Genomic DNA, 24,290 nt, shown 5'->3' with positions numbered 1-24,290 from the left:
TGATTACTGACTGGAAGAATCCTCTTCCATAGGAGAAAATCTCTATTACAATTTGTACAGATAAAAAGAGTTTGAAGATTAGACATTAGAGGGAACAAGATGGCTACTCTAAAAGAAAGGTCTGAACCAGGGGTCTTCAAACTTGTCCCTTTTATTACTTGTGAACCAACTCCCAGAATTCCTCAGCCAGCGTGCTTGGCTGAGGAATTCTGGGAGTTGAAGTCCACAAGTCATAAAAGATCCAAGTTTGAAGACCCCTTGTCTGAACCATAGCTACAGATTTTTGAACTATTTAATTCTTTATTAGCATTGGCTGGTATAACTGCAGACGATCATGCCTCATTGAATAAAGTGACATTGATTTGCATGTGTAATTAAAAATTACAATTTACAAGAAGAAAACAATGGATTTACAAACAAAAGTTGTTTCAAAAATTGAAAAATAAATACAAATAGTAAACCTGATGAATGATTTGGATTATTCCCTTACACTGAATTTACAAGAGGGATTTGCTAATGTTGCTACAGTGGAAGTACAAAGCTGAAGAAAAGAACTTTGAGAGAAGAGTATGAGAAGGCAAATGCTGGAAATTTGAGGATTTTAAAGACTGTTTGAAAAAAAAAGAATACAAAATTAATCTTACTTGATCAAAGTTAAAATAATGGGCTGTTTTTTAATGGCTTCTTGGTTAAGATTGGTGACAATTGTTATTTCTGATAATGTTTAATTATTTTTTGAGTGGGATTAAATTTTGATTATTTCCAGAGAGAAAATGGTGAGAAGGGATTTGCTTAAAAGAAAAGGCTGGATTCAGATTGTAATAGATATAATGATAAGATTTTTATATTGGTATTTCTGATAGCCCTTATTGAACTTTTGCCATTTAATAGAGGAGATGAGGCTTTAGAGATGGGTTTACAGAAATTTAGTTAGATATAGAATGAAGAAATGTTTGGTTTGTTTGTTTTTTAAGAAATAAGGTATTTTTTTTTAAGGCTGATTATACTTGCTGGACATAAAGGAAGTTTCTTTTTTTCCCCTTTCTTTTTCTTTTTCTGCTCCCACCCTTTTAATGTATCTTTTTATTTTGTAGTTGCATTAATTTATTTTGTATAATATAATCAAGAAAATAAAAGTTAAGAGATTCCATAAGCAAAAGCTATTTGAGGTCAATAAATCAATGGAATAATATTAGATAAAAATAAGTAGAAAGTCCAGATGACCAAACAGGAAAAACTTTGTCCCAATTTGAGTATGTTGTCCACTTAACACAGTTCATAAAAGCATGTATCCACACAAGGACTCATTCCTTATGACTTTTCACTATCTTCTTATTCCTACCTTAAGAAGCATTCAACATCTGTCTTGCATTTTCCCACAGTATCTTGGTTTTTATGTCTTAGATTGCATTTTTGTGCAGTTCTTAACTTTAAGGAATAAAAATTGTTATGGCTTGCTTAAACTAGTTATTATTCTGATACATTTTTTTTCTCAGAAAAAAAGACTATCCAATTTAGCAAAACTGGTATTTCAGAAAGAGCTTGTTGCATCCTTCTGTTATTCCAGAACTAGGTTAAAGGTTCTTAAACAGAACCAGAAACATCTAGTTTAGCATCTGATTTTTACAATAAAGAACAGAAAGTCTATGGAAAATTCTAAGATGGGCTATAGAAGTTAATTATCTTAAGGGTTATACTGAAAACCAAGGAGAGTCACCTCTTTATAAATCAAACTTTTTTCAATTTTCTTATTAAATTGTATTTTGTTCTTGTTGTTATCAAGAGACAAGTAATATCAATAAAATGCCCCTCAAACTTAACTCCTGATGATTACATACGATTTTTATTAACAATAAATAAATGGCTTGCCATAGTCATCTTGTCAGTCTGTTTTTCTACTTCACCTAAGCTGAAGGTCCCTGAATCAAGGGGCCCTCCTCAGTCATTCATGCCATGATTACCTCCTGGATGGGCTATTGCAATATGGTCTACATAAGGCTGCCTTTGAAGATTATCTGAAAACTTTAGCTGGTGCAAAAATACAGCAGTGCAAGCATGTGTGTTTCTGGGAGAGTACATGTTACATATCTGCTGCATGAGCTGCACTGATTTCCAGTTTGTTTCTGGGTGCAATTCAGGTGCTGATGTTAACCTTTAAAGCTCTACATGACATTGAACATCGTTATTTGAGGGACTGCCTCTCCCAAATTTCATCATGATGCTCCACCAGATCTCACAAAATGGCTATTTTATGGCTGCCATTATCTAGAGAACTATATTTGCAGGCCCTGGGCAATGGACCTTTTCTGCTCTGATGCACATATTGTGGAATCTGCTCCCCTTGGATATAATGTTGACTTCATCACTCCTTAACTTCTGAAGATCCCTCAGGCCTGGGGACCCAGGACATGAGTGAACTCAAGAGATGGCTCCCCTATCATTAACTATTGATGTAGGAGAAGGCTTGGCAGAGCCAGGAGGAGGGGTGAAAAGAGGGATTAGCCTAGCAGCAGGGCGTCTACTAATACAGGGCTTTTCAGCCTTTTCACCCATTGTACCACTTTTAGCATATGGTAACATCCAAGTACCACCAGTCACCTAGCAAGGTGTCAAAAACTTGATGACCAAAAAAAAGAAAAAAGTAAAAAAGTGATGAAGTACAGGTGACTGTTCGAAGTTACAATAGCATTGAAAAAAGTGCCCCCCCCCCAAGCCACAGCCGAGGAAGACACTTGCTGGCCCGCCCAGTAGCATTCTTCCTCCTGTCTGAGGTTTTTATTGTTCTGAGCATTTCTGTTGAGGATTGGCAGTGGGGGTGGAGTGGGGGGTGTTTGGTTTTTATTCCCCCCGTCTGCTGGGAGGTTGCAGCAGGTTTTGGTCACTTCACATGACCCTGGGACACTGTGACCGTCATAAATATGAATCAGTTGCCAAGCATCTGGATGTAAATCACAAGACCCTGGAGATGCTGCAACATTCCAGCTGATCGGCGCTTCTTCTGGGCTCAGCGGAAGCGCCAGGATCAGCGCTGAGCTCCAGCTGGAGCCTGGCGCTGATCCTGGCACTTCCGCTCAGCCCTGACAGCCCTGCAGCTCCAGTCATCTCTCACTCAGGCTTGTGCGGTGCTGCCATCGGTTCAGCTCATTCCCCTTCCCCGCTACCACTTTTCTAGGATGCTCACGTACCACCTGCCAGGTGCCAGTGTACCACAGGTGGTACCCGTACCACTGATTGAAAAGCCCTGTACTAATAGTTAGACTAAAGGTACTTTTCCAGTCCTTTTTTGTGGCTCCAAGGTATAAACAACAGCAGAGGCAAAATAGTGAATAGGTGTAGGTTATATTCAATTGCTGTCATTCAAATCAAAGCTTCAAGAATTACTTTCTTCTCTGTTTCTCCTCTGACCAAAACATTGGGAACAGCTCACATTATGCATCGTATTACAATATAAATGTATAATAAAAAACAACATTGAAGGAAATCAGCTATTGTGAAAATCAGCTGTGTACTGAAATATCACATTGCATATCAAAAATATCCTTTCATCTTAACACACATAACCATTAAGCTATCTGCTGTTACCTTTTTGGAAAATGGGAATAGCATATAATATATATTATACTATTTAAATAATTCAAAAATCATATTAAAATGCAATTATAGTTGAAAAAATGGTTTACTATCCACTCTTAAGTTGTTACAGAAAAATGAATGGTGTCCATTAATTACAGCACATTTGTAACAGAAAATGGGACAATGAAGTGCTTTTAAATGGATTCCAAATTATGGAATTGGAACTGGAACTGGAGAACCAAACTTATTTGCCTTCTCTTTGTAGAGCAATGAAATCTTAGGCCAAGATTTTGTGGCCTAGAAGAAAATTAAAATGCTATTTGAAACTATACATCCTGAAAACGCTTTGTACTGGAACTTAACCTCATTTCCACCAGTGGCACAAAGGTCATATTTATACAACCAAGACTTTCCGCTTCCCCTTTTTCTGCCGCCATCAGTGAAAATCTACACCAGAGCTAGAGAACTGATAAACAAATTGATATTTTCCAGATGTTTTGGACTTTAATTTCCATTTGCCCAACCAATCTGTTCAATGGGAACTGATATCCTAAATATTTAGATGGCAAAGATTAATACTGGTCTCCAGTATTATTGGAACTAGGGGGATCCTAGCTGAAAAACTAACTCAGCTCTGAAGAGATGTTTATAGATAGTGGACTATATTCACAAATATTCACTTACATGTCTCTTTAAAAATATGAAGAAATGTAACTCCTACAATGATTGCTTTCTTCAAACAGCAGAACTATCCTAATAAACCATTTCTCTTTTATCATAGACAAACAAAGTCTATCAATTGGAAAAAAATCATTTTCATATAATTTAGACTAAGAATACAATACCTAGTATACTATCACAATCTGTTCGCATTGCCATGCTGAGCAGAATGATGTCCAAATGGAGAGCATAAGGTTAAGTTCAAATAGTTCTTTATATTCAGTGCTTAAATTTCCTCTGGGATTTTATACTACAGTATTTCCACTCATTTTGAATTTTCTACTACTTTTTCCACTTTGAAAACGCCTCTCATTTGTTCTTTATGGATCCCTTTATATGTTGGCAATCCGACTCTTACCCAGCCTTTTTTCAGTTTCCTGGTTCAATCTCAAGCCATCATCCCGGTACAGAAAGACCGAAGATTGAGCTCTTTTTTTCTTTTCCTTTTTTTTTTACCAATGAAGCACTGCTCAATGTGTAAAAATCAATAGCTTGTTATATAAAACATAGAAATGGCAAAAGAAGTTGATTGATGCCTATCATATTTTTTACTGAAAGGATCAGAAATCAACTATTTTCTCTGTTGCAGTACCCAGCCAGCCTTTGGCAATAAGTTCCCCTAGCATCAACTTTAAAAACAAACCAAAATAAACTTGAGCTATAAATAAAGCTCCAGAAGGAAGAATAATTTGTATTCACCTATCGAATGATTCCTAACATTCCAGGACAAATCATGAATCTCTGTGCCTTTGCCTGAAAAAAAAAATGTCCCTCTTGCTTTGCCAACTATGGGACAAAAATAGAAGAATTAAAATCCCCAGAAATATATTATGCCCTCCCTTATTTTGCAATGTTCAGTGACAGTAACTAAAAATCTCATTAAGTTAACAAGAAGGATTTTGAGAACATGGAAAAATAATTTAATTCTACGCTTTATCCAATCCACCTTTTGCATGTCAGCAAAATAATCTGTCAGGGTTCAGAACTACATTTGAAAGTTTTAGCAGATACATAAAATTGACAGAAAGTTAGAAGTCATCTGCATACTGACCAGGTATTCACTACTTTCATGGGGCATATGAGAGCACATATTAAATGCAGCAAATGCCCTAAATCCATTTTATTTTTTAAAAGGGTGGGATAACACTGATTAAATAACATTAATAAATTAAAGATATATATTGTAGTTACTAAGCACAAAACTCCTTTTTTTTAATTTGTATATATATGTATATGTACATATCTGTATATATATATGTGTGTGTGTGTGTGTGTATGTGTATGTGTGTATATATGTGTGTGTATGTATGTATATATGTATGTATGTATGGGTGTATGTGTGTATTTATGTGTGTGTGTGTGTGTGTGTGTGTGTGTGTATGAATTTTACCCCAAAGTAAATAACATAAAAAACAGAGAAACAGGAGGAAGATGGAATTGCAAAAGAAATATATATGAAGGAAGAGTGAAGAGTAAGGAGGAAGACCAATAAAATTATGTTGGAATAGAGCTCATAAAATCCTCAAAAAGAGGAAGCTGAGAAGTTTAGATGAGAAAAACTATGTATGAATCAGTGTATGTTTTCCTCTCATACTGGTTATTTTTGTTTACATTTTTCTGGGGGGTATACAATATTGCCCAGCCAAAAAAAAGGACTAGTAAAATGGCTATACATGTAGTTCTTGACCTACATGTATAGCCATTCATTTAGTGACTGTTCAAAGTTACCTGACACTGAAAAAGGTAACTTATGATTGGTTTTCACACTTACAACAGTTGCTGCATCCCATAGTCATGTAATCAAAATTCAGGCACTACACATCTGACATGTATTTATGATAGCTGTCCTGTCCACGGTCATGCAATCATCATATGTAACCTTCCCATCTGGCTTCCAACAAGCAAAGCCAATGGGCAAAACCAAATTCACTTATTAGCCACATGATTCACTTAATCACTGCAGTGATTCACTTCACAACTATGGCAAAAATATCATAAAATGGGGCACACCTCACTTAAACACTTAACAATAAAAATTTTGTGCTCCATTGAAGTCATAATTGAAGACTACTTGTATATGTATTTTGCCTTATGATTAGAGTACATATATATTTGCAGATGCACAGAACATAGGCAAATTCATCTAAATATCACCTAAATATTTTCTTTTTCTAGTTATAATGAGCTATATATTTAGTAGATAAATTAGAATGTCACCAGATCTTACACTGCAAAAAAAAAAAGCCTATGTTTATACAATTGATAATAATATATGCTTTGCAGGCCACAAAGATAAGGAAGCATCCATTAATCCATTTAAAGAGCAAAAAAAAGTTTTGTCTCACTTGAGATTTAATTTGGGACAAGTATTTTAAGTACAGTTTAATATTTTCTTCCTATATCAAAAAATTCTAAGGAACTCTTAACATCCTGTAAATTTTATAAACATTCTAGTCACTTTCAGAGAGAAGAAACAAAGCATTAGAAGCATGCCAGATTTATAATACAATTAAAAGAACAGCCTGGTATAGGTCTGGTTGCAGAATTTATGACTTATGTATAATGAAACAATTATAGGGCTTACACTTTGACGTAATTTCTGTACTTTCACAAATTCAGTATAAAGAGAGATTCACTGAATTCATCATTCCAGACAACCTGATTTTCAGAGTGCCATATTCCATTTCCTTTAAGTTCCAATTCACATTAACTGTATCCACTTGCTTCTCAGTTTTCAGAGAACAGAAGATCAAAACATAGTCTTAAAGCAGATGGAATCGAAGTTGCTGTCTAAGGCAACAGCCTATCTAAACAACAGGGATAGGCGTTCATTTGAAAGCCAGTGACAAATTAAAGCAAAGAGGTAAATGACTCAGAATTAGGCATTAACCTTTATTGTTGGTAATTTTATGGCATTATACAATAGATTCTCACGAGATACTATCACACCATTTATTAGTTGAAAAACATAATATATTTTATCTCCTTCACCATTGCTTCACACAATAACTATAATTAAAATACAGATTCTTTATAAATTTTTATTTGTTTCAAATTCTTCTAATCCCTTCATCTATTACTTGCTTCAACACATAACAAGGATTTTTTTTTCCTCTATAGGTATGGCATTATTTTAAAAAATTCAGAATCAGACAAATTAAATAAATAAAACTATCATGGAGATTTGTTTATGATGATATAATTTTCAATAAGAACATATAAAACTGGAAAAAAAATCAGTAACAACATGTAAAAACAAAAGCCAATTCAGTTCTTCTTTCATCTAGAACAAGAATCATTTCTGGTTCAGAAAACTAACTTCCAGAAAATTTATAAATTATTTCTGGAATAGCTGAGTCAGAAAGGAGCCAATAAGGAATGGTGCATTCTAGAATCCTTCAGAACATTCCATAATGGAATTGTAAATTAAGTAGTTGCCTACTTTTATGTTGAAACAACTCACATTAATTAACCCAAGGAGTGCAATGTTTTAGGACAATTCTTCAATTTTCTAAAATAAATTAATATTCTCTATCACAAATTCATATGTTAAAGTTACTTTAACATTTTGAAGAACCTCTCCAAAACTTATTTTATTCATAGGCCATCTAAATTTAAATACATGGAAAAATATAATTCCTGTTGAAAAACAGCAGAGTTAGGGAGTTAAGTGCACTACCAATTTAGAGACACTGTGTACCCACAAGCGCTCAGCTTCAATCCTCCCTGAATTCAGTTGACCTTTATCTGGCGCCAGTTTAGTGTTAAACTTTAGTTCAGTAGTTCTCAACCTTTTTAATGCCGCGACCCCAACCAGTCGTAAGTCGAGGACTACTCAACCGGTCATAAGTCGAGGACTATTCAACTGGTGCAGCACCGTTTGCAGAATAGGACTTTTGGCGGGCTCAGCAGGACAGAGACAGCCTGGACAATTCCTATTGGCTTTTGAAAGCCAATAGAATTAGACTCTATTCAAGAGAGTCTATTCTATTGACTTTCAAAAGCCAATAGAATAAACGGGAGTAGCACAGCTAAGGAAAAGAGGGAAAAAATGGCGGACTGCATTGTTTGCCGACCCCTGTGAAATGGTCCTTCGACCCCAAATGGGGTCCCGACCCACAGGTTGAGAACCACTGCTTTAGTTGATCAGATTCTTGTGTATAGGCTTGAACAAACCTTCTATGCTGAAACCTAACTGATGGTCCTAATTCTTCATAAATCTCTTTTTAAAAGAGGATTTCTGTTGAGTATCTTCCACAGAAAAATTGGTCACAAGTTCTAATGTGGTTTTAATCAACTATATTCAATAATTTCTTTTTCAACTCATAAGATCTTATAAAACAAGGATATAAACAATGTATGAAGTATAGTGGATTTCTAAAACACTTTAAACTGGAATAATTTCATCAATACTTTAGAAATTCTTATATTAAATAGAACAGACTTTTTTCAAAATGTTTGAATGAACAGGAAATGACTTGGGATTTGAAATTTGATGAGTCAATACAAAATATTATTTAAATTTATTTTAGAAATCATCAACTATAAAAATAGCAAATCATGCTACATTTCCTTAAAAGTGCATTACAGCCTCTATTGAGAGAAGCCTTTTATTTCATATTCCTACCAAAAAGTGTCATTAACCCCTTTGTTACTCATTTTGGCTAGGAGTTTTTGAAGACATTGGTAAAACTACTAAAAGTGTTTAATAAATAATTCTAATGCAGCTATATTCTTCAGAAAATATAAAATAGTGCAATATAAAAATTATTCAGTTTCCTTCCTATAAATTTGCTGCAGCAAAAACTGGAAAAATTAAAGTACATCTTTCTTCACATTAGTGATAATTAAAAGTATGAAAAAGAAATGGCTAAAAAAACTAACACAGCAACAAATATTTTATATTTTTTTATTTGGTATCTTTTATAGATTAAATCAGCATAAAAATATATTACTCCATCTACACATACACTTTTTTGAACTAGAAGGGTTCAATATGGATGTTTAAAATTGAGTATTCTTACAATTAGAAATGTAATGAGGACCCAGATTGTTGGGGGCAATGTAAATATATATATATACATTGCTTACTGGTGTACACCGCTTAGAGAGTGCTTGCACTTAAAGCGGTATATAAGTCAAATAAATAAATATATCAAATTACATTAATTTGTTTTTTGTACTTTTTTCATGGTTTATGTGTTTGTGTTGTATAAATAATTCTTTTAGTCGCTATTATTCTTTTTAATTCATCTTTCTAATTTGTAATATTTTGCCCAATATATGTTTAAATAAAATTTGAAATAGAAAATGTAACTTACCTCATCAAAGCCATTATCATCTTTGTTCAAGGCTAGAAAAAAAGAGATAATTTGTTGTCTAATTAGCTTATATTATTTGTACAAAATGCTAAAATAAACCAAATATTTCTTTGTAGTTATTAAACTTAACTTGAATAAAATCACTTCACTTCACTGTATATAAGTTATAATTTACGCTATTTTTAAGAACAAATGTTATGAGAGAGGGAAAAAAAGGAAGAAGTGCTACATATTCTGCTTGAACTGCTGAATAAATGGAGAAGTACTAAGCAAATAATAACAGGCCACAGATATGCTTCATCTAATCAAAACTGAGGCAGTGCTGGAAAACAACATACAGTACAAACAACAAATTGTTCTCTGTAGCTTTTCTCAAGCAAGGAGAGTTACATGTGGACTTGAAATCTGACAGATTTGTGCTTTCCTGTATGATAGTATCTTCAAACACCACACCATTTTTTGCTTTTATACATATCCTGTACAGCTCAACACACCGCAATAATCAAGTTTCAAAGGACAGAAAATAAAACCAGAGCCTTGTTTATTAACAAAAAGATCATCAGTGAGAGCAAGTGCACTTTTGAAAGTACATTCTGAGTTCTCCTACCAGATGGCTGCCACAAAAGGCATTAATAAGAAGGAAAACTCACTCTTCTCTTTAACATCATAGCTTTTTAGCACTACAGTTTATCCTTGCCTTTACCTGAGTAAAGGGTCACCCATTCAAACAAAGCATTGAGCTGGAGACACCACCTTTCTGATTCATATGGAGCTGAGAATTACTATTTTTGAAAAAAAAAATGCTAGGGAATGGTGGTTGTTCTGTAAAAAATCAACTTTTCCATTTTCCATTTATTCATTTCTTTCAAACAAAAAATTATATATGGGTATGTCTGTAAAAGCACCATGAGCCACATAAACAAGTTTCCTACCTATTATTCCTCACATATGCTCAGAATCAGTTTCATCTGAAGAATGAAGAGGAATCTTCAAAGGAAAAACAGTACTTTTAATGAAGAGCTCAACAAAATTGTTGTAACTCAAGGGCTGCCTGTAATTTTGTCCTACTACCATAGGGGAATGTAAACACCTATAGAAAATTTTTGTGGTTTTGTGCTTGGAATTTAGCTTTGTGCCAAGAATATACTCCTCTTTATAAATCATTTTCAGAAATTTCCTAGTCCAAAATATTGACTGATATCACTTTTCCCCCTATCCTTATAACCCCTTGCTGCTTCGCATCACCAGCAGGCATCCAATGCTATGAGATTCAAGGCTCTAAAATATTGACTAACCTTAATTCTAAAGTTTTAAAATTACTAAAACCTAATTCAAGGCAGAGATTACTAAATGATTTTGAATTAAATCATTAAATATGCTGCTTTAGCTCTAAATAAAAGAAAAGCTTGGATAAAAAATTAAGATCTCACTAGCATGCTGTCACTCAATTAATATCATTAAAGTTTGCAAAACTATAATTTTAAATTATAAAATTCCATACTACTGTAATTCACCAACATTAATTTCCATATCTGAAATGCTATGTTGAAATGACCTTGGGATGCCAAGCAAAGAGATGCATGCCTAGGGAACAGTCAGATAAGAGGGAACACAGCCCACAGCTGCAGAGTTGGCAGAGCTAGAGGCTCGGGGAGGGACCCTCCCTAAATTATTGGGCTGTATAAGTGATATAAGAAGAAATATACTTTGAGACTTGTAAGATGCTCTTAATGTACGGTAACTTTACAATAAAGCAGAATTATCTTATCTGGCCATGTTTCCTGTCTAGTCTACCTGGTAAGGCTGACATTATCAGAGTCAGAATATATGAATGTCTGTCACTCCAATCAGAAACAGATACTAGCAATAGTAGTAGTATAGAAAAGTATGTTAATAATAAATGTGAAAACCTTTTCTGACTCACAAAAATCAAGGAGATAGATCTCACTTATAACATAAAAGACACAGAGCAACCACATATGTCAGATATTTAAAGATGAATTATATAATGATGTTACTTTAAGAAAAACATCTAAGTTTTTCATAAAGCTGAAATTCAAGTGACATTGAATGAAATTGTGTAGCAACGGGCTGACAACAGAAAAACAAGAAGTTCACAAAATTCGTAATTTGCTTGGGACTTTAATGCCTGATGCACAGAGGGCTTGTTAGATTTAAAAAGAACAAGTTACTTTACGATTTTTTTTTTTAAATAGAATTATCCACAATAGATTTTTCTCACCTAATAATGTATTACACATTCAATGAAAGTGACCGGACAGAAGAAAGTACTTCACATTATGCATAATTCATTTATAGAAATAATTGCAATATGATATTGTAGTACCCACTAGCTTCAATAACAAATTAACAGATTCAGGGAGGAAGTCTATCAATGACTATTAAGTATGAGTCAAAAAAAGACCACCCAGGGTTTAAGGCAGAATGCCAACAAACAGCAGCTGCTGGGTGGCAACAGCTTGAGAAGGCCACCATTAGTAGGTTTTTTAGGGCTAGCTGGCCAACTAGCCAGTGTGTGAAAGAAAATATAGCTCCACAAGGTTTGGCCAAGGAAGCTGAAGTTCTTATAATTAATGAATGAAATGCATTCCTACAACAATCTGCAATGTCTACAACAAAGTGCTTGAAGCAAAACATTTTGCTCAAGCATTAAAATAATTAAACACTATAAACGGGAGTAACAGGTCAGGACTAATGGGCCCTTTTTTATTTATTTGAATGGTTTGCTGATTTTTCAGCCCTTTAGCAAGAACACCATTATTGTGCTTAGTATCAATCAGAGATTTAGACCAGATAAAATGCTATTTAGAAATCCTCCCCAGGGCTGTTATTACTGACATCAGATATGCCTTTATTTTGTAATGGAACCACCTAACATCCACACTAAAGATTCAGTTCTACAACTGCGTCTGACAAATAGTTCTGTAGGAGAAGTAAGTCCCCAGGTGAAAAAGAATTCTTTGCACTTAAGGTATCCAGAATCACAAGCAATTTTGTATAACAGAATGAAGGTTCTGATATTCTTCCGTTTTAATTCAAGCAAAAATTGTTTTGTACTTCCTCAAGCAGCCCAAAAATTAAATTAGGAATAATTATGAGTAATGTAATTGGTAGTAACAGTATACAATAAGGGCATTCACTCATTTCCTTTTCAGTAGTTGATCTGAAACAGGCTTTCTCAATTGCTCCCAAAATGTTGGCCCACAGTGATACCAAAGGTCATGTTTACTGGAATTTTGAAAGATACAGATCCATTTTAGGAAGAGCTGACCTGAAAGTTCAAATTCACAGATTCCTTAGATCTTCATATCATCACAACTGAACATTTAGATAAGAGTTATTTATTTCAAGGAATCCTCATAGAACTAGCAGATAACTTTGAATTTAATTTATATTAATCAGAAAGAACTATACAGAGACTAGTTTAGCTCAATAGGAGCAATTAGAATTTTTCCAAATTTCAATATTCCTTTCTATAATCTACCTAATATTCACATCCCTTATTCTGACCAGGAGATAGCTTAACATGTACTTAAAAGACAGATTTGACACTGTATTTGCCAACCTGTAAAAAAAATGAAAAAATGTTGGCTGTCTTGAATTGCTTAAGGAAAAGCAGGATATAAATATATAATAAGCAACATTAAATCAATTTGCATCCTAATGAATTTGCTTTAAGTAGAAGGCTTATCCTACATTCCTATGTATTCTCTGATATCTTATTCAGATGAATAAAGAGAAATCTATGAATAATTTAGGAGATGGCTGTAGAACATCTTATGTAAATATGACACCTTATATACATTTTTATTGATGACACACCATCATGTAGTGTCATCCAAAAGGTGTTTCTATATTTACAAAGCAAAAAGTGCCAAAAGATGACAGGAACATTGGGCCAGCAGAGGTAAGAGAATTTCTGAGCAACTTCTAATGGCTAATTTGGCTAAAGAAAAATAAAATAATATAAATAAAAGGTACAAACACAGCAAGCTTTTTCTTATACTGTGAAGAACTTGCAAATACCTTTGGTGAAGTATCAAATCTTTAGCACTTTAGATTCCAAACAACTTAAATCACAAATTAATGGGCAAGTGAAGATTTCTATACTAGGATATTAGTGGGATTTCCGATTTTTGTCTTACCACTAAGCCGTCTGGAAGCATTTTCATTTTCCTACTAATATTATTGAATAAGGTATCTATCGCCTAAAGGCCAAGGAGATCCCTTTTGTTACAGAAATCATTATTATTGATGATGGTGCAGGAACTGGGTCTATACATATGTTGTATATAGTATGTTTAGGTGTGTGTCATGTATGTGTTTCACTTTGAGAACGGCAACTAATTTCATTTTTGATGTATGTCCACAGTAAAAAAAATGACAATAAAGGTTATCTTATCTTATGTAAATTCCAATTTTCAAATGCAGTTCACATACTACTCCTTTTAGATCATCTTTTCTGAAACACAATTGGTTTACATTTGTAACTTGTTCCATCTCACAACTGGGAGAACTAATTCTAGAAAGTATGTTCTGGCCCGAAGGGATACTGAGCAATTTCAAGTATGCAAGCAATTGGAACCTTTTTTCCTCTCACACATTCATAAATAATATTCCAGAAAAGAATCACTCTGATTCTGTTAAAACAATAGAACAGTTTTTTTCTAAATATAATTTACAACTATCACCTCTATTATTGATCTGGTATAACAATGTTATTATAATATCCTTCATTTATTTTTGATAATTTAATTTTTTATTTCCATTCCCTTTGATAAACTTAAACTTTTTTTTATTTCCATATCCTTTGTAGGGAATCCTTCAATCTTGCATTACAAAAGAATGAAACAAATTACAATTGGGTCATCTGAAACATGTGACAGCAAAGCCACTAAAACATGCATTAGAAAACAGCAGTTAGTCTATGTTCATACACTTTTTTTATATGCCTGCTTAAGAAAAATATATTTTCTTAACATTCATCCATAGAAAACAAAACATCTTTTTTTTTTCAAAAGCATAGTTTGAAGGTATTTGAATCCATTTTAAAAAATAATTTTCAATTAATTCAAAATACTTTCTATTCTTGTTTAGTTTTTTCAATTGTTCATAACAAATTAATATCCATCTAATTTCATATATTTTTTTAAGAAGAGAGTATGCTGCCATTCAATTACCCTATTTGGAGATGTTCCATGTTAACTACATCAGCAATTTAAGTAAAAGCAAACTACAGACAGTTTATATTCTGCTAAACACAATCAACACTCAATAGCAGCTAAGTTTTTTTAAGGGTAAGTCAAAATGACAAGAACACATTTCTAGCTAATGTTGTAATTCTCGGGACATAACAGCTGTTAATCGTTTCAATTTAATGAGCAAGACGATCTCTGCATAAAACGGTTTGAACTGGGTACATTTTTATAAAAAATCAATTTTCCAAAATATTATTACAATGCAGAAAAAGACGGCCAGAAAACAGGGTCAGCGAGCCACTGAGTGCTATGAGGAAAGTAACTTTAGCCAAGCCGGCAGCCTCCAGAGGGTGCTGGACTACAACTCCCATCACTCTCCCCATCATAGGTTGTAGCTTCCTTGGCAGCAAACAAAATTTCAAAGCAATTCAGCTTCCAAACTGACCCACTGAGCCGCGAGGCGATAGTTGGAACAGGGCTCGGGGCTTAGGAATGCCAGCTCGCTCGCCCTCCCTCTTTCGGCCCCCTTACCTAGTCTGCCGAAACTCTCCGACAAAGTTCGCCGTAACTTTTTCATTCTGCTCAGTTTCTCGGCCGGCTGCTGCGAGTCAAGCAATTCGCACATCGGGCTCGACGGGCCGAGCGCCCCAAGACAACGCGATGCCTGGCGGATCACCAGAGGGACGGTCGCCGCTGCCGCTGCAAGAAGAAAGGTTGCTGCCGTATAGCTCACTCTCCCTGGCCGAGCCCGAAAAGCCCCGCTTTTTCTAGCTGGCGCTGGAAGGGAACCGGGGAGCCACCGGGACTGCCTCGTCCTCGCCCATAGCGAGTTTCCCCCTGCTTTGAAAATTGGGCAATATGCTGCAGAAGACAATGAGGGGCGGAGGAAGAAAGGCAAGGCGGTGGGAGCGGAGCCTCTCTAGGGGAGAGAAGTGGGGGATGTCGGGGAAAGGGGATTAAAAGACCCGGGAATGGAGGGAGGAAAGAGAAAAAAAAGGAAGAAGAGGAGAGCAGAGGGCTGCCAGGAGGGACGACCGGACAGAAGGAGGCGAAGGAGGGACGGGGAAGCCCCGCTACAGAAGGCTGCAGCCGGGAAAGGGACGGGAAGGAAAGGTGCTTTGCCTGCCTGCCTGCCTGCCTTGGGAGCAGCAGGAGTCGCGCGTGCAGCCGCCAACCAAAGGGGAGCCCCAACGCTCCCCAGCCCCAAAGCTCCTCTGGGGCCCCGCCCGTCCCGCGCTCTCCCCTAAAGGCGGAGGCCGCCCATCCACCCACGCCCCGCCTCCCTCTCCCCTCTCCGCCGTCTCATTGGCCGCAGCGGCGGACGCCGGCTCGCCGGAGAGTTTCTCTCGCACGCGCTCTGGCGCGTTTCTTGTTTCCCCTCTTGGTGCCCTGTTCCTTTTCCGACGTTCTGTGGGAGGTGGGGCAGGGGGAACCTGAATTCAGCAGCTGTAGGAGAGGCAATTGTCCCGATCGACAGCATCGTAGAGGGATATAATTGGGCGGGTTTTGTTTTTGTTTTTTTTGTTGAGAACGGTGAACATCAGCTTTCCAAAGTCTCACTTTTAGATCTTTTTTTCTGAATCTGACCCGCAGTAGTTTTCCCGGTTTAATAAAGAGTGATTCCCAATATAAATTAAGTCCCGCTGCCTTCCTTTGGATTTGCTTTCTGACGAATATGAGTTAAAGACTCGGTTTATGCATTTAGAATATTTAGAATAAGGTCTCCCTGGAGTTGAGTTCAACCCAGAGGATTACAGGGACCTGTTGTTTCCCAGCAACGACACTTCGCGTAGGGAAGTAATCGACTCTTGCCTGCCTCAGCGATGCTTCCTGGACTTCTTTTCTTGACATCCTTTCATTCCCCAGCCCTGACGTTTCTTCCATCTACAATGGCAAAGCAGAAGACCATTCTTTTTAGGAGGAGTTTGGTGACATATTTTGATTTCTCCTTTTCATTCCTGCTTACTGAAGGGGCTGGGCAAAATTACCAGGTAGTCCCAAAGCTTCTGTTGTGAAAGTCTCACACTCTGGATTTCCATCCCAGGGTCATGTGCCAACCAATCAAGATCAGGTCCTAACCATATCAGGGCTATCAACTTTTGATAAAAACTGCAGGGTTGTTATTTGCGAGAAGCTTCTGTAACTGAATCTAACCTTGGATAGGTTAGGCAGGGATAGGCAACCTCAGCTCTTTTATGACTCTGGACTTCAACTCCCCTGCTGGCTCAGGAATTCTGGGAGTTGAAGTCCACGAGTCATAAAAGAGCCTACGTTGCCTACTCCTGGTACCTCTGCTATTTTTAAGGAGCTCCTGACATCTTACAAGAAATTTGGGTATTAACTTGCTTGGTATATATGCTTTTAATAACTCTATTTGCTTGAGTTAGTAATAAAGCTTAAAATCTATTGATCAGAGTGCTCATTGTCTCTGGACCCAAAAGAATCAATTACCTGAGCATCTGATGACTGCCTTGACACTTGGCAAAATACCATCCGAGTATTGACCAGCTGTGATTGTATCTAGCCAAGCTGGAACAGAGCCTTGGAAAATAGAGAGGTACACATGAATCTCCCCTTTATGGATTACTGCCTTGTCGTGGCGAAGGGGCTTGCGTAACTCAATGAAGCTATAAGCTATGCCATGCAGGGCCACCCAAGATGGACAGGTTATAGCAGAGAGTTCTGATAAAATGTGATCCACTGGAGAAGGAAATGGCAAACCACTCCAGTATCTTTGCCATGAAAACCCCATGGACAGTACTAAAAGGCAAAAAGATATTACGCTGGAAGATGAGCCCCTCAGGTCGGAAGGTGTCCAATATGCTACTGGGGAAGAGCAGAGGGCTAGTACTAGTAGCGCCAGAAAGAATGAAGCGACTGGGCCAAAGCCGAAAGGACGCTCAGCTGTGGATATATCTCATGGTGAAAGGAAAGTCCGATGCTGTAAAGATTTTTTCTCCATAGGAACCTGGAATGTAAGATCCATGAATCAAGGCAAGCTAGACGTAGTCAAAAAAGAGATGACAAGACTGATCATCAACATCTTAGGAATCAGCGAACTAAAATGGACAGGAATGGCTGAATTTAACTCAGATGACCATCAGGTATACTACTGTGGGCAAGAATCCCTCAGAAGAAATGGAGTAGCCTTCATAGTCAATAAAAGAATAGGAAAAGCAATACTGGGATACAATCCCCAAAATGACAGAATGATCTCACTTCGAATCCAAGGCAAACCATTCAATATCACAGTAGTCCAAATCTATGCCCCAACCACTGGTACTGAAGAGGATGAAATTGACCGGTTCTATGAAGCCCTACAGCACCTTATAGAATTAATACCAAAAAATGATGTCCTTATCATCATGGGGGATTGGAATGCTAAGGTAGGAAGCCAAAAGATAACCGGAATAACATGCAAGTTTGGCCTTGGAGTACAAAATGAAGCAGGGCACAGGCTGATAGAATTTTGTCAAGAGAATACGATGGTCATAACAAACACTCTTTTCCAACAACCCAAGAGACTGCTCTACACATGGGCATCACCAGACGGTCAACCTAGAAATCAGATTGACTATGTGCTCTGCAGCCAAAGATGGAGAAGCTCTATACAATCAGTAAAAACAAGACCAGGAGCTGACTGTGGCTCAGATCATGAGCTTCTCATTGCAAAATTTAGGCTGAAATTGAAAAAAGTAGGGAAAAGCACTAGGCCACTCAGGTATGAACTAAATCATATTCCTCATGAATATACAGTAGAGGTGACAAATAGATTTAAGGAACTGGATCTGATAGACAGAGTGCCTGAAGAACTATGGATGGAAGTTCGCAACATTGTACAAGAGGTAGCAACTAAAACCATCCCAAAGAAAAAGAAATGCAAGAAAGCAAAATGGCTGTCTGAGGAAGCTTTGCAAATAGCTGAGGAAAGAAGGGAAGCGAAAGGCAAAGGAGAAAGAGAAAGATACACCCACTTGAATGCAGAATTCCAGAGAGTAGCTAGAAGAGATAAGAATGCCTTCTTAAATGAACAGTGCAAAGAAATAGAAGAAAACAACAGAATATGGAGGACCAGAGATCTCTTCAAGAAAATTGGAGATATGAAGGGAACGTTTCATGCAAAGATGGGCATGTTAAAGGACCAAAATGGCAGGGACCTAACAGAGGCAGAAGAGATTAAGAAGAGATAGCAAAACTACACAGAAGAACTATACAAGAATGAGCTTAACGTCCCAGATAACCACAGTGAGATGGTCATTGACCTCGAACCAGACATCCTAGAATGTGAAGTGAAATGGGCCTTAGAAAATCTGAGCAACAACAAAGCTAGTGGAGGTGACAGTATTCCAGCTGAGCTATTCAAAATCCTAAAAGATGATGCAGTAAAAGTGCTACACTCAATTTGCCAGCAAATTTGGAAAATTCAACAGTGGCCACAGGATTGGAAAAGGTCAGTTTACATTCCAATTTCAAAGAAAGACAATGCCAAAGAATGTTCAAACTATCGCACCATTGCACTCATTTCACATGCTAGTAAAGTTATGCTTAAAATCCTACAAGCTAGACTCCAGCAGTATGTGGATCGAGAACTACCAGAAGTACAGGCAGGATTTCGAAGAGGCAGAGGAACTAGAGATCAAATTGCCAACATACGCTGGATCATGGAGAAAGCTAGGGAGTTCCAGAAAAAATCTACTTCTGCTTCATTGACTATGCAAAAGCCTTTGATTGTGTGGATCACAACAAATTGTGGCAAGTTCTTAAAGAGATGGGAGTACCAGACCATCTCATTTGTCTCTTGAGAAACTTATATGCGGGTCAAGAAGCAACAGTGAGAACTGGACACGGAACCACTGATGGGTTCAAAATTGGAAAAGGAGTCCGGCAAGGTTGTATACTGTCGCCCTGCCTATTTAACTTATATGCAGAGCACATCATGAGAAAGGCAGGGCTAGATGAATCAAAAGTTGGAATTAAGATTGCCGGGAGAAATATCAATAACCTAAGATATGCAGATGATACCACTCTAAGGGCAGAAAGTGAAGAGGAACTAAAGAGCCTCTTGATGCGGGTGAAGAAGGAGAGTGCAAAAGTTGGCTTGAAACTCAACATTAAGAAAACCAAAATCATGGCATCCGGCCCTCTCAATTCCTGGCAAATAGATGGGGAAGATATGGAGGTAGTGACAGATTTTATTTTTCTGGGCTCAAAGATCACCTCAGATGGGGACTGCAGCCAAGAAATTAAAAGACGCTTGCTCCTGGGGAGGAAAGCTATGGCAAATCTAGACAGCATACTAAAAAGCAGAGACATCACCCTGCCACCAAAAGTGCGTATAGTCCAGGCCATGGTTTTCCCAGTTGCAATGTATGGCTGTGACAGTTGGACCATAAGAAAGGCTGAGCGCAAAAGAATTGAGGCCTTTGAACTATGGTGCTGGAGAAGACTCCTGCGAGTCCCTTGGACTGCAAGGCGTTCAAACCGGTCAGTCCTAGAAGAGATCAACCCCGACTGCTCTTTAGCAGGCCAGATCCTGAAGTTGAAACTCAAGTACTTTGGCCACCTAATGAGAAGGAAGGATTCACTGGAGAAGAGCCTAATGCTGGGAAAGATTGATGGCAATAGAAGAAGGGGACGACAGAGAATGAGATGGCTGGATGGAGTCACTGAAGCAGTAGGTGTGAATTTAAATGGACTCCAGAAGATGGTAGAGGACAGGAAGACCTGGAGGAACGTTGTCCATGGGGTCGCGATGGGTCGGACACGACTTCGCAATTAACAACAACAACACACATGAATCTACTGCTTTAAATTCTCTTTCTTAAATAAAAATTTTGGGGTGCCTTCAAATCAGTCTTGACACCTAGTGATTGTCTGGTCCAGATCTTGCAGTTTTCTTGCTAAAATTTCACAAGTGGTGTGTTATTGCTTTCTTCCTAGGGCTGAGAGATAATGACTGGTTTTGTGTCTAAGGGAGTATTAGAACTCATAATCTTCAGTTTTAGCCTGATGTTTTAAGCACTACATTAAACTGGCTCTCTAAAATGGACACTAAACTGGCTCCCTAAAATGGATCTGCTATACATTTAAATAATGCTGGGTGCAACACAAAGATTGGATTCATCCCAATATGCTGAGCTAAAATTTGGTTTATTTTTGGTTTAATGTATTGTGTAAACCCAGCCAATTGTGGCTTACTCAATAAAATATTAAGATTGATTGTACTCCTTTGGTTGAATCAGTAGTCCCTTTTGTTGTGTTTTCCGTTTGTTGGCAATTGACGAAGACACATGGTGAAACAACAAGCTCTTTATTACTCTTCTCCTACAACCAAGCAAGCAGCAAAAGGCATGCAGGCCTTTTATAGGATCTGAGACCCAGACAGTGTGAACCAATAGGAATTGACCATTTTCGGGCCTTGCGAATGCGCACAAGGCTGGCACCACCCTGTCTGGTCCCGGGTAGCTTTTGGTTTGCCCGGGACCATTTGCAACAATTCTGAGCCTGCTTCCTGCTCTAGCAGGCTCAGGACACAACACCCCTCCCCCCTAGATAAAATATACCTAGTTTTACGCACAGGTACATTGTTCAAAAGGCAGGGAGAGTGGAGTCACTCTGATCTGCGCACAGGCATGACACCTTCACAAAAACATTATTAAATTAAACAAAACACACCCAAAATCATAATAGTATATGATACTCTTTACTGAGTGTTAACCCCACCCAGCGACCTATTAGTAAGGTTCCCTATGTGTTGACAGAAACCTCACATAATCTCCTAGATGTTTGGGTGGGCACTTGGCCCCCTGTGACCTTCTAATGGCCGGTGAGTGTGCCTGACCTACCTGCTCGCCTACCAGGCTAGGGAGGCCAGGACTTTGTTGCCCCAAATACCCAGGTGATCCACCCAGCTACTGACTGGCTGGATACTCTGAATCCAAGTCAGTGTACCTTGGAGGGGTGGAAGTCCTCAAGTCCACAATGGACTCCTCTTGAGAACACTGTCCCTCGAGCCCAAGGCCAGCAGTTGGAGAGGCCTGAGTGGCGGAAGTGCCCCAGTCCTCCGTAGCCCCTGTGCACATGCTGGAGGTACCAGAGTCAGGAGCCGCCTCCATGGCAACCCCCTTTGCTACAGACTTCCTTTTCGGAGCAATTGCTGAATTATGAGAGTGCCCTTGATAGAATTCCCTGTCTGGGGCTGTTTGAATTGTTTGGATACCCCCGGTGTGTCTCCCTGTCTGGAGCACTATCTGAGGTGTTTGGATAATGTGGATACCCCCGGTGTAACTCCCTCCCTGGGAATTCCTGTTTGGTGCACTTGCGGAAACTTGGGATGACCCCCAAACAGCCTCAGCACCTTGTGGAGCCCTGTTTAGCTTGGGAACCTGTGACCCAGAATGCATATTATGGTTTCCCCCCCCCCCCAGAGCAGAGCCAGGAGCAGAAACATGGCTGTGAAGTCTCCAGCGCAGTTGATCTGTGTCTGCGAAGAACACGACCATCCTCCAAGGCTACTTTGTGGGACAGCAGCCTAGAGACCTTGCATACCACTGTTGTGACCCAGAGATGTCCAGGCCCATAGTTCCGTGCCCAGACTGGATCGCCCACCTGAAGTCTCCTAGGTGCCCACAGTTATGACACCTGTGAAGCCACCCGGTCTGGGTGCAACCTGTCCAGTTTGAGTTCTGCTGGGCTCTTTCCTGTGGCTGTGCAAGGTGTGGTGCCGTGTGCAAGAAGCAAATATGCTAACCTGTGATGCCAGTTACCATAAGTCAGTTTCTTGAGAGCATCTTTGGTAGTGCACACCATCCACTTTGCTTGGCCATTGGTAGATGGATAGAAGAGAGCAGAAGTCGCATGCTGGAACAAGTTGGCCTGAAGAAAAGCCTGGAACTCAAAAGAGGTAAATTGGGGGCCATATCTGAAACAAGGACATCTGGAAGCCCATGTAAGGCGAATATTCCTCTCAACACCTGGATGATCCTGGCAATAGTAGTGGAGGAAAAAGGAACAACCTCTAGCCACTTGGAATGGCTGTCAACGAGGAGAAGGAAGAATTGCCCATGAAAGGGCCCAGCATAATCTATATGTACCCAAGACCACAGGGTTTGAGCTTCCTCCTACCTATGTACTGGGGCCTGAGGCATTTCAGACCATGACTGCTGGCACACTTGGCACCTGTACACCTGAGCCTCGATGGCTTTATCGAGCCCAGGCCACCAGAGATTGCTGCGCGCAAGCGCTTTCATCCTTACTATACCTGGATGTCCCTCATGCAGAAAGAGCAAGATTCTAGACCTCAATGAGGCTGGGATGACTACCCTACTACCCCATAACAGGCACCTCTTGAAAGTGGAAAGTTCATGCTTCCTTTGCCAGAAGCTTTGAAACTCTGTATCTGGGCACGTGTCAGGCCATTCTGACAACACCCAGGTCAGCATGTGTGTGAGCATGTGATCAGTGGCGGTTTCTGTAGCCACGTCCCTAGCATTGAGGGGAGATTCAGGTAACTCCTGAATGGAGAGAATGTTAATAGCAGGAGCAGGATCTGCCTCTATTTGTTTGAGAGACAATCTGCTGAGGCCGTCTGCATGGCCCATCTCTTTTCCAGGTTTGTGAATGAGTGTATAATCATATGCTGACAGGAAAATTGACCATCTCAGCATACGTGGGGAAATAATGTGTGGTGTCTGTTTGTTAGTTTTAAAAAACCCAGCAAAGGCTTATGGTCTGTATAGACTGTGAAATAGTGGCCATATAAGAAATCATGGAATTTCTTTATGCCAGCCACTATGGCCAAGGCTTCTCTGTCAATCTGAGCGTAATTCCGCTCTGCAGATGACAGAGTCCTTGAATAATATGCTATAGGGACCTGTGTTCCATCAGTCTTCAGGTGGCTAAGTACTGCTCCCACCCCATAAGGAGAAGTATCGCATGCAATGCATACAGGCAGTTTCTCATTGAAGAATTGGAGTTTCTCATTGGAGAAAGCAGAACTATTTAACTCATTTTTTGCATCTGTCTTTACACAAAGGGAAAAAACAGACCAACCTATCAAAAATAGTGCCATAAAAAAACAAAACAGAAACACAAGTTAAGATAGGCAAGAAAATGGTTAGGGAGCACCTGTCCAGCCTAGATGAGTTCAAATCGCCAGGACCAGATGGATTACACCCCAGAGTTCTCAAGGAACTGGCAGATGTGATATCGGAGCCACTGAACTATATTTTTCAAAGATCCTGGAACACAGGGGAACTACCAGAGGACTGGAAAAGAGCTGATGTAGTTCCCATCCTCAAAAAAGGAAAAAAAATGGATCCAGGAAATTACAGACCTATCAGCCTGACCTCAATACCTGGGAAGATCCTGGAAAAGATAATCAACCACCGAATCAACGAACACCTAGAGGCAAACAAAGTCATTACTAAAAGCCAACATGGGTTTGTCAAAAATAGAT

General features: G+C 38.6%; 1 protein-coding gene across 5 annotated transcripts in view; it reads right to left on the bottom strand.

Moving 5' to 3' along the window:
• LOC120309486 (cyclin-dependent kinase 14) overlaps positions 1-16,203 on the bottom strand; it is a 191,798-nt gene extending 175,595 nt beyond the window's left edge. For 2 of the 5 annotated variants that reach the window (XM_039346794.1, XM_039346793.1), the window contains exons 1-2: positions 15,365-15,463; positions 9,615-9,646 (exon numbers count right to left, since the gene is read on the bottom strand). Coding sequence is in view for 3 of the 5 variants with exons in the window: in XM_039346790.1 (XP_039202724.1) it covers positions 9,615-9,646; positions 15,365-15,458 (126 nt within the window). In the remaining 2 variants the exon portion in view is untranslated. Of the gene's footprint in view, positions 1-9,614; positions 9,647-15,364 lie in introns of all 5 variants that reach the window. The other 3 variants (XM_039346790.1, XM_039346791.1, XM_039346788.1) reach the window with 3 other exon arrangements.
• Between the last annotated feature and the right edge of the window lie 8,087 nt (positions 16,204-24,290).

Source organism: Crotalus tigris, unplaced genomic scaffold (genome assembly GCF_016545835.1).
Source record: "Crotalus tigris isolate CLP2741 ecotype Arizona unplaced genomic scaffold, ASM1654583v1 scf7180000018025.208907, whole genome shotgun sequence".
In the NCBI taxonomy this organism is placed as follows: Eukaryota; Metazoa; Chordata; class Lepidosauria; order Squamata; family Viperidae; genus Crotalus; species Crotalus tigris.
The sequence above is the reverse complement of the archived record's forward strand: the minus strand, read 5'-3'. Positions and strand labels throughout refer to the sequence as shown.